The following is an 11,536-nucleotide window of genomic DNA, read 5'->3' as shown; positions in this document are numbered from 1 at the left end:
TGATTTTGTTCACCCTGGTATATCTAATCATCCTCACAGTCCAATTTAGCCGATGGATAAAGAGGATCACCCAGAGGCAGGATGTAGGGTTCGTCCTTGAATCATGGTACCTTCTAATTCAGTACAGCAGTGTTTAGAGGAAACCTGCCATTTTGCCATTTGCGCTAATGAACAGTTAGAAATACTAATATCGAAACGTGCCTGGGATTCGCAAATACTTTGTAACGTTTGAATGTTTTGGTTTGTAATTGGCTTATTGTAACAATGGTGTTTAGAATATGTGGTTGTTTGTATCTGTAGAATGTTGCCATCTTTAGCTTCTGGAAATAAATATGCTGTAGGGATGTATTACTGTACATGAAAATGTCTGGGCCTTGCTTGACTGTTGAGCGACAGGGGAATTCCTGACAGATATTGGTGTTGAGTTTGTGATCACATTCAAGATCAACAGGAGGGACTGTGGCCAAACAGGCCACCTAAAATGGCGATTTACAGAGCATACTGGGATAATTGGGCAAGAGCTGAAACAGCAGGCTGCAGCTTAAAAGGCAGAAATAAATCTGCTGCAGTTCAGATGACTCAATACACGGGATATGGGCCATCTCTAGGACAAAAGGGAACTTCTGGTCAAACTGGATTGTTTACCAGACGTAGGGGCACCTTAACCCTTTATATGGGAGGGAGGTGTGTGTCCCACATGCTGCCAGCACCTACAGACATGGTCACTGGGGACACACCCAGAGATTAGTGTGGCAGCACCCAATTGAACTTTATCGATCAAGGTGATCAAGTCTTGATTGATTGGCAATGGTCAAAAGTGGCGTGAAAACCAACGGGGTATAAAAGGTGCTGTGCAACAAAAGAATCTCTCTTTCTGACCCCACGAACAAGCAACAACAGTGACCATCATCAGCAACGACTAGCACAAGGACATCCACCACACCCAAGGAAGGAAGGAAGGAAGACCAGAGCCAGAGTATTAGACCAGACCAAAGGACCAGATTACCCAAAGGACTATAGAGGCCAGCACACAGATGAAGGCCAATATCTGCCTGGATACTTGCCAGTCACGCAGAAGTTAAGTCGAAGTCTAGTATTGGACTTGAACTTTAATATTTCTGTAAGATAGCTTATTGTTGGTTGTGTGGGTGATTATTGATTGTGTGTTTAAATAAATGTTGTTGTACTAACAAGTCGTCTACTTGCAATTCTTTGTCCACCGTATACGGGTTAAAACAGACTGTGTGGCAGGCACAACGTCAAATATAAGCGTGATACTAAAAGAAACAAGAACACAAATTGCTAACAAAAAGCAGAATAACTTTATTAAAGCCCACAAGAGGCAAAACAAAAATCACCTTTGTCTATCTAGAGACACCATCTCACATGAAAAGCTTTTTTTAAAAGAAATCTCAGATGCAATCCTGCTGCCAGGCAAAATCTCCTAGAGTTAAGCGCCGTAATTTATTGCAGCATACAATAAATTAATAGAAATTAATAGCAACTTGGACTGAATTGTGCTTAGTTCTGTGTTGTAGAGGATATTAAAAATTTGGCTAAGACTAAGAAGTTAATTCGCCCAACAATTCAGAGCAGGATAGGGAGGCTTTCGCTCCACTGTGCTGATAGAAGAAAAAAATTGCAACCCACACCTGTATCCTTAAAAAGAAAAATGGTCTAAAAAATATACCTTTCAGTTTGTTGGTGAAATGCTGCTGCAGTTTTCAAAGAATTAATGAGTACATAATGGGATCTCATGAAAATACATCAGTAAATTAGGGATCTTGAAGGAAAGTGGTCAATTTTGACCAAATACATGTTTACCTACTGAAATTGCAGGCTTATATATATAAACACTCAAATCACTTTTTTCGATGTTCACAACTATTTTTATTCACTGCTTTGTGGTTCATAAATATATTCTTCCACAGTCTATAGTTTTCTCCAAACAGCACTGTAGACTGTTTTGCTAATTACTGCCCTGAGTTAAATTCTTCACTTTGTCCATGTTGTGCTCAATTGCTCCACTTAGAAACTGCAACCAGCTGTTCTCCGATTCAGGGCACATGTGACTAGATCTGTACAAAGAAAGAGAGAAAGTTGTTCTTGAAATTGCTGAATGCAATGCAGAAATGTACGTATGTGCAGGTTGCTTGTATATCCCAGTTTCAAAACTGTCACTGGTCAATCAAATAGTTTATCAATGTGGTATGATCATAGAGCTGGTGATGACTATGTAACACTTCCAAGACTAAGTAGCTACAGGGCTGCCATATGCTGATTTTACACTGCAGCCACTAGTTTCAAAATCACGCTTACTGTTCAATTCTACTATTTCCAATTCTTCAATGCTGAGCAGAATTTTGTACAGAGTGGCTCCATGAACATGCAGAGCTCGTCCGTCAGTGACATTTGGGCAGCAGATGAAATATAATCAATATTGTACAAATAAATGTCTGATTTCAAGTTTGCAGAATGTCCAAAGGGCTCACCTGAGTACCTTTGATATTCATAATACAGTAACTTTAGGCTTCACAAATGGTGTGAACCTAACTAACTCGATTAGGGATTAGGGATAGACTAAACCACAATAGCATGAAAATGCAAAATTAAGCACAGCCTCATGTGTTGACTCAAAAGGTTTCAAGGTGAGAGTTTGGTGTCCTTGGAAACCATCCATTACTCCTATTGCCCAGTTCTGCTGTGCATATACATATATATTCCACAGATTTTCCTAATATCTTACCAAAACTTCAATCAATCAGCAGAAATATTGGAGAAATGATCTTACAATACAAGATCCAGAAACCTTCTGAGAAGTTCTACCCACAAAGTCAGAAGAGTTGCTGAGTCGTAACCATTGCTCTTCACCCTGAACTAGTTTCATTTTTTTAATATATATAGAAAATGCTGGAATGCTCAGGTTTGGCTGTATCTGTGGAGAGAGAAATAAAATTTCATGTGCACAGTTACTGCCAGACCTGAGTATTTACAGTATTTTCTGTTTGTACTTCAGACTTCCACATCTGTAGTGTTTTGCTTTTGGTATTAGTGATATACTTTAGCAGCCTCTTCTATTACATTATGAGGGTTATTTTAAATATCAGTCGACAAGATGGCACAGCAAATAACAGATTTCATTGCATGTTCTTATTCATGAGAATGTAGGTGTGTGAGCTGTTGCTGAATTTTTTTTTCCATTCTGAATTAAATAAATTACCCTCCAAGAACCCTTAGATAGCTCCGTCCAAACCCATGACCGCTGCCAACTAGCAGGACAAGGGCAACAGAAAAATCGGTACACCACCACTTGGCCATCTGCTCCAAGCCATTCATCAACCTGACTTGAAAATACAAACACCATTCCTTCACAATCAAAATCCTGGAACTCGCTCCCTAACAGCACTGCAAGTGACCTTGCACAACATGGACTGCAAAGGTTCAAGGCAGTGACCCACAACTACCTTCACAATTAGGGATGGGCAGTAAATGCTGACATAGCCAGCGCTGCCCACATCCCTTAAATTTTAAAAACATTTCACATTATCAAGAATTTCCACCATCAGGAATCAAATGAATTAAGACTAAACTTAAGTGCTCCTTCAGCCACTCTATTCCCACTTTCTCAAAGTTCCTGAGCACATCACTTTCTCCCTGCTTTCAAAATTTCCAGAATGCCCCCCATTTGTTTGACCAGGCTTTTGCCTGTCTTTGTCTCCCCCAGTGATCTCTTTTGTATAAAATGAGCACTAAAGAGCAAAGTATTGTGGATGCTCAAATCTGAAAGAAAATAGAAAATGCTGGCAATATCCAGATGATCTGGCAGTATCTGTGGAAACACTTAGGTAATCAACATAGATTCTGACAGGCCTATTGAGTATTTTCAGCATTTCCTACCTTCATTGTAAAATGCAAGTTGTTAGGCTGAAGGCTGTTTATGTAATTACATTCGAGACAAAGGTAGAAAGGGGGATGCAGCTATGCAGTTAAAATCTAGGGAGCTAGGTAGGACCTCAAAAAGCAGTAATCTCCGGATCACTCCCAGTACCCCACAAACACGTGAGTATAAAAACAGTAGGATAAAACAGATGAATATGTATATGGAAAGAGGGGATTAAGTTCTGGAAAGATGGAGCTTGTATAGGTTCGCTGAGATGCACCTAGCGAGTGGAACAAATTTTATTGGGGCAACTTGCTGGTGCTATTGAGAAGGTTTAAACTAACTTGGCACAGGTGTGGGAACCAGCAAGTAATACTAGAGAGGAGTACCAAGGGTACAGAATATTTGGAGAGACAACACAAGAATAGGAAATAGTGAGGTATTAGGTGGGTTCAACAAAGGAGCTGAGTAATAAAGTCTAAGGTAGGGTTACTCTACATAATTGTGAACATGCAGAGTTCCAGTTGTAAATAAGATTGGTGAGTTGCAGATAGTCACAAGGAAATATGGGGTGGGTGATTCACCCATCCCACTGCACTGCTCTTGTAGCGCAGCAGATTGGGAGACCCTAGCAGAGACTGTTTCACGGGCTCCCCGGCCTCCACGTGTCCCCCAGCAGCGGATTTCCGGTGCCAGCAGCTCCACTCCAGAAATCGGCATGGAGCTGCCTAATGTATTCAAACTCTAATTTAAATATAATTAAATATAAATAGCATTAGCAGGCCAGGGGACTGAAATCCAAAGGGTTGGGCACCCAGGGTGGTGCCCCTTTGGTACTGCCTTGGCAGTGCCAGCCTGGGTCCCCTGCCCAAGGGGCATAGTGTCAATGCCCAGGGGCATCTTGCCACTGCCCACCAGGCATTGAGCTGCGGGGGAGCGCAGGAGATCGAGGAAAGCCAGGAGGCGGGGGGGAGGGAAGGGAGGGAGCAGTCCATAAGATTAGCAATGTGGGGTTGTGGGACTGGCCAGTGATTGAGCTGGCCAGCAGTCAGGAGGCTGGCAGATAGGGAACACTACATATACCAGTCACGGTACTGACAGATTGGTGCACGCAAAGTGGCCCACTCAGCACTATGCCTGTTCAAAGGGATTAGGTCCTGTCCTCAGCTTATTGCACTGATTTATGCTGGTGCATTCTGCAGTTTACAGTATATAGGAGATTCAATCTGAAACTCCCACTGGAAAAAAAAGCATGATTTACTCCAGTTTTTACGCAAATTCAACACAGAATTCTTTTGGGAGAATCGCTCCCATGATATATAGGACTCCTACTTCAAAGGACTAGGTATTAAATATCCCTGGATACAAACCTGGAGTATTGATTAAGGAAAACATTGCAATGCTGGAAAAAAAGAATGTCCCAAAGGGGTCAAGGACATAATCTGTTTGACTAGAGGCAAGGAATAAAAATGGTGCACTATCATTGCTTTGTGTAGCCTATGGGCCAGCAGCTAGTGGGGAAGATGTTGAGAAACCAATTTGCAAGTAAATTATAGAGTGCAAGAATTATAGAGTAGTTATAATGGGGGACTTCAATTATCTGAATATAGACTGGGATAGTAGTAGTGTAAAGAGCAAGAAGGCTAACAGTTCCTTGTGGGTGTTCAAGAGAACTTTCTACAGCAGTATGTGTCCAGGAGGTATTACTGGACCTGCTTCTTGGAATGAGAAGGGTCAAGCGGACTGTGTCAGTAGGGGTACATTTAGGGGACGTTGATCATTAAATCATAAGGTTTGGGTTGGCTACAGAAAAGGACAAGGAATAATCCAGAGGAAGGATAATTAATTGGAGGAAAGTCAACTTCAATGGGGTAAGAATGGACTTGGTAAACTGGAATCAAAGACTGGCAGGGAACTGCCCTGAACAATAGGATGCCTTTAAATATAGCTTGGGTACAGTTTAGGGGGATGCAGTAGCATAGTAACATTGTTCCTGAACTGGTAATTCAGAGATCCGGGGTAATGCTCTGGGACACAGTTTCAAATCCCTCCATGAAACCATTGTCGATTGTCACAAAAAACCATCTAGTTCACTAATGTCCTCTCAGGAAGGAAATCTGCTGTCCTCACCTGGCTTGCATGCAACTCCAGATCCACAGCAACGGGCTAACTCTCAAATGCCCTCTGAAATAACCTAGCAAGCCAGTCAGTTCAATGGCAATTAGGGATGGGCAACAAATACCAGCCAGTGATGCCAACAAAGATGGGAATATGGGAAACAAATCCACAGCTCCTTGGATGACAAAAATAATAGAAATTATGAAGCAGAAAAATGTGCTTGCAACAGTAGCGTAACTGAAAACTAGCCAGAATATAGAAGGTTCAATGGAGAATTGAGAAGCAAATAAGAGAAGCAAGTGAGTGATAACAAACTGGCAGCTAACATGAAAAGAACTCTAAAAGTTTTTACATTGGTGTATAAATATTAAATAAAGTGATAGAATGATGAGTGTGAACAACTGGGGACAAAAAGGAATCAGGAGCTTGGCTGTGGTACTAATTTAATACTTTGCATGTGTCTTTACCAAGAAAGATGCTGCTGACTAGGTCTCAGTGAAGAGGAGATAGTTTAGACCCCTAAACAGCTAAAATTGATAGAGGCAGATTTAGATAGGCTGCCTGTGCTTAAAATGTAAAAGGAACCATCCTTGGAGAAAAGAGGTTGAAAGGAGATTTGATGGAAGCATTCAAATCATGAGAACATAAGAAATAGGAGCAGGAGTAGGCCATCTAGCCCTTCGAGCCTGCCCCGCCATTCAATAAGATCATGGCTGATCTGTCGTGGCTCAGTTCCACATTCCCGCCCTCTCCCCATAACCCTTAATCCCCTCTCTTATCAAAAAACCATCAACCCGCGTCTTAAAAATATTTAGCGAGGTAGCCTCCACCACTTCAACGGGCAGAGAATGGAGAGTGAAGAAGTTCTTCCTCAACTCCGTTCTAAACCGCCCCCCCCCTTTATCTTGAGGCTGTGCCCCCTAGTCCTACTGTCCTTTCTGAGCAGGAAGAGTCTCTCCACCTCTATCCTATCCATCCCATTCATCATCTTATACGTCTCAATGAGATCTCCCCTCATTCTTCTAAACTCTAACGAGTACAAGCCTAGTTTATTCAGCCTCTCCTCATAGCTCAACCCCCTCAACTCCGGCATCAGCCTAGTAAACCTCCTCTGCACTCCCTCCAAGGCCAAAATATCCTTGCGTAAGTACGGTGCCCAAAACTGCACACAGTACTCCAGCTGCGGCCTCACCAATGCCCTATATAGCCGCAGCAAGACCTCCCTACTTTTATATTCAATCCCCCTCGCTATGAAGGCCAGCATCCCATTCACCTTCCTGACCACCTGCTGCACCTGCAAGCTGGGTTTTTGCGACTCATGCACAAGGACCCCGAGGTCCCTCCGCACCGTCGCCTGCTGCAGTTTTTCGCCACGTAAGTAATAATCCTTCCTACCATTATTCCTACCAAAGTGGACCACCTCGCACTTGCCAACATTAAATTCCGTTTGCCAGTTCCTGGTCCATTCACCCAGCCTATCTAGATCCTTCTGCAGACTCTCCACACCCTCCGCACAATTTGCCGTTCCACCAATCTTGGTGTCATCAGCAAATTTCGACACCATACACTCGGTTCCCTCCTCCAGATCATCTATATAAATGGTAAATAGCTGAGGCCCCAGCACAGACCCCTGGGGCACTCCACTTGTCACCAACCGCCAATCCGAATAGCACCTGTTGACCCCCACTCTCTGCCTCCTATTTGACAACCAATCCTCTATCCATGCTAACACCCTACCCCCGACTCCATGTCCCCTAACCTTCTGTAATAACCTCTTGTGAGGTACCTTGTCAAACGCCTTCTGAAAATCAAGAAAGACCACATCCACCGGCTCTCCTCTATCCACCGCCCTAGACACATCCTCATAGAACTCCAGTAAATTTGTCAGACACGACTTCCCCTTAACGAAACCGTGCTGCGTCTGCTCTATCAAGCAATTCCCCTCAAGGTGCCTCGCTATTTCCTCCTTGATGACGGATTCTAACATTTTACCTACAACAGACGTTAAACTAACCGGCCTATAATTCCCTGCCTTTTGCCTGGCACCCTTCTTAAACAACGGCGTAACATTAGCCGTTTTCCAATCTTCCGGCACTTCCCCGGAATCCAGCGACGTTTGGAAAATAACCAATGAGGGGTCTGATCAGAGCAGACAAGGAGAAATTGCTCCTACTGATAGAAACATCAAGAACCAGAGGACACAGATTTAAAGGGATTGGCAAACAAGCAATGGCAGCACAAGAAAAAAACCTCGCTATGCAGTGTTTGCTCAGAATCTGGAAAGTACTGTCTTAGAATGTTGTGGATGCAGGTTCAAACATGGAATTCAAAAGTATCATTATTTAAAAAGGAAAAATGTGCAGGACTACAGGAAAAAAAAGCAGTTAAGAGGCACTAGATGAATTTCTTCTGCAAAGGACCAACACGGACACACAGGCTGAGCGGCCTCCTTTTGTGCCAGAACCATTCTATAATTCCACAACTACATTCCCTAATGAACACATGGGAAATATGAAAAAAAAATGCATACTGCTCATCCTTTAACTGTGAGACTTGTTCAAGTTAGCTCTAATTTCTTAACTAGAGTGCTTAAGTGCAGTAGACATGCATGGACAGGAATTTGTTAATTTAATTGACACACTCAGATTTAATGGAACATTTCTTTAATGCCAACTTACTCAAACACCCACAGGTGAATTTTACATTATACATCCAATGCCTATTGGAGGATATGCTGGCAGGGACTCAAGTTGTTAACTAGCTAGCATTTCATTCTGGGAACTAAGGCATCATGAGTCACACCCCAACTCCTCCACGCAAACAAAAAACAGCAAAGGGAGGAAGACGCTGGTGGGTGTCGTCTATAGGCCCCCGAATAATGATCTGGAGATGGGGCGGGCTGTTAACGCGCAAATAAGTGCGGCGTGCAGGAATGGGACGGCCGTAGTTATGGGGGATTTCAATCTGCATATTGATTGGTCGACCCATGTTGGACGTGGGGGGCTCGAGGAAGAGTTCTTGGAATGCTGCCGGGATAGTTTCCTCGAACAGTGTGTGTTGGAACCAACGAGGGAGCGAGCTATCTTGGATCTGGTGCTATGTAATGAAGCGGGTAGAATTAGGGACCTTGTGGTGAAGGATCCTCTTGGGGAGAGTGATCATTGTATGGTGGAGTTTCTGGTGCAGATGGAGGAGGAGAAAGTGGGTTCCCGGACACGCGTCCTTTGTTTGAATAGAGGGAAATACGGTAGGATGAGAGAAGAATTGGCGAATGTGGACTGGGAGAGCGCGTTGGAGGGAGGGTCTGTTGAGGAGCAGTGGAGGATCTTTAAGGAGATCTTTCTTGGTGCTCAACGGAAATTTATTCCGATGGTCAAAAAGGATAGTAGGAGGAGAGGTAATAAGCCGTGGATAACAAAGGAGGTGAAGGAAAGTGTTAAACTAAAAGCGGAGGAATTTAGAGTAGCTAAGAGTAGTGGGCGAGAAGAGGATTGGGAGAGGTTTAAATGTCAACAAAGATTGACAAAGAAGTTGATAAGGAAGGGTAGGAGAAACTATGAAGCTGGGCTAGCGCTTAATATAAAAAAGGATAGCAAGAGTTTTTATAAATACATAAAAAGGAAGAGGCTGGCTAGGGTGAATGTTGGTCCTTTAGAGGATGAGAAAGGGGACCTAGTGGTAGGGGATGGGGATATGGCTAAGGTATTGAATAACTTTTTTGTTTCTGTCTTCACGGAGGAGGACGTGAATAATTTGCCGGGTGTTAGCGATAGAAAGGTGGTAGGACTGGAGGGTCTTAATGACATTACTGTTACTAGAAAGGCGGTGCTCGACAGACTGGAGGGGCTGATTGTGGACAAGTCCCCAGGACCGGATGGAATGCATCCGAGGGTTCTGAAAGAAATGGCGGAGGTGATAGTGGATGCCTTGGTGGTTATTTTCCAAACGTCGCTGGATTCCGGGGAAGTGCCGGATGATTGGAAAACGGCTAATGTTACGCTGTTGTTTAAGAAGGGTGCCAGGCAAAAGGCGGGGAATTATAGGCCGGTTAGTTTAACATCTGTGGTAGGTAAAATGTTAGAATCTGTCATTAAGGAGGAAATTGCGAGGCATCTTGAAGGGAATTGCTTGATAGAGCAGACGCAGCACGGTTTCATTAAAGGGAAGTCGTGTCTGACAAATTTACTGGAGTTCTATGAGGATGTGTCTAGGGCGGTGGATAGAGGAGAGCCGGTGGATGTGGTCTTTCTAGATTTTCAGAAAGCGTTTGACAAAGTGCCTCACAAGAGGTTATTGCAGAAGGTCGAGGGACATGGAGTTGGGGGTAGGGTGTTAGCGTGGATAGAGGATTGGTTGTCAAATAGGAGACAGAGAGTGGGGGTCAACGGGAGCTATTCGGATTGGCGGATGGTGACTAGTGGAGTGCCCCAGGGGTCGGTGCTGGGGCCTCAGCTTTTTACCATTTATATAGATGATCTGGAGGAGGGAACCGAGTGTAGAGTGTCGAAATTTGCTGATGACACCAAGATTGGGGGAACGGCAAATTATGCGGAGGGTGTGGAGAGTCTGCAGAAGGATCTAGATAGGCTGGGCGAATGGGCCAGGAAATGGCAAATGGAATTTAATGTTGGCAAGTGTGAGGTGGTCCACTTTGGTAGGAAAAATGGTAGGAAGGACTATTACTTACGAGGCGAAAAACTGCAGCAGGCGACGGTGCAGAGGGACCTCGGGGTCCTTGTGCATGAGTCGCAAAAACCCAGCTTGCAGGTGCAGCAGGTGGTCAGGAAGGCGAATGGGATGCTGGCCTTCATAGCGAAGGGGATTGAATATAAAAGTAGGGAGGTCTTGCTGCAGCTGTATAGGGCATTGGTGAGGCCGCAACTGGAGTACTGTGTGCATTTTTGGGCGCCGCACCTGGGCAAAGATATTTTGGCCTTGGAGGGAGTGCAGAGGAGGTTTACTAGGCTGATACTGGAGTTGAGGGGGTTGAGCTATGAGGAGAGGCTGAATAAACTGGGCTTGTACTCGTTAGAGTTTAGAAGAATGAGAGGAGATCTCATTGAGATGTATAAGATGATGAATGGGATGGATAGGATAGAGGTGGAAAGACTCTTCCCGCTCAAAAAAGACAATAGGACTAGAGGGCACAGCCTCAAGATAAAAGGGGGGCGGTTTAGAACGGAGTTGAGGAGGAACTTCTTCACTCAAAGGGTGGTGAATCTCTGGAATTCTCTGCCCGTTGAAGTGGTGGAGGCTGCTTCGCTAAATATTTTTAAGACGCGGGTTGATGGGTTTTTGATAGGAGAGGGGATTAAGGGTTATGGGGAGAGGGCGGGAAAGAGGAACTGAGCAGCGACAGATCAGCCATGATCTTATTGAATGGCGGGGCAGGCTCGAAGGGCTGGATGGCCTACTCCTGCTCCTATTTCTTATGTTCTTATGTCCCTCCCCCCGACCCAACCCCTCCACGCGTCCCTCCCCCCGATCCGACCCCTCCACGCGTCCCTCCCCCCGACCCGACCCCTCCACGCGTCCCTC

The 11,536-nt window shown here is 44.4% G+C and overlaps 1 protein-coding gene across 1 annotated transcript in view; it reads right to left on the bottom strand.

Annotated features, from left to right (window-relative positions):
- Positions 1 to 1,299: 1,299 nt before the first annotated feature.
- ccndbp1 (cyclin D-type binding-protein 1) overlaps positions 1,300 to 11,536 on the bottom strand; it is a 34,753-nt gene continuing 24,516 nt past the window's right edge. Inside the window, exon 11 of the mRNA XM_080204450.1 lies at positions 1,300 to 2,078. Coding sequence (XP_080060576.1) covers positions 1,970 to 2,078 — 109 coding nt within the window. The 3' untranslated portion in view covers positions 1,300 to 1,969. The remainder of the gene's footprint in view (positions 2,079 to 11,536) is intronic.

This window comes from Carcharhinus amblyrhynchos, chromosome 16 (genome assembly GCF_965287045.1).
Source record: "Carcharhinus amblyrhynchos chromosome 16, sCarAmb.v2.hapA, whole genome shotgun sequence".
Lineage (NCBI taxonomy): Eukaryota > Metazoa > Chordata > Chondrichthyes > Carcharhiniformes > Carcharhinidae > Carcharhinus > Carcharhinus amblyrhynchos.
The sequence above is the reverse complement of the archived record's forward strand: the minus strand, read 5'-3'. Positions and strand labels throughout refer to the sequence as shown.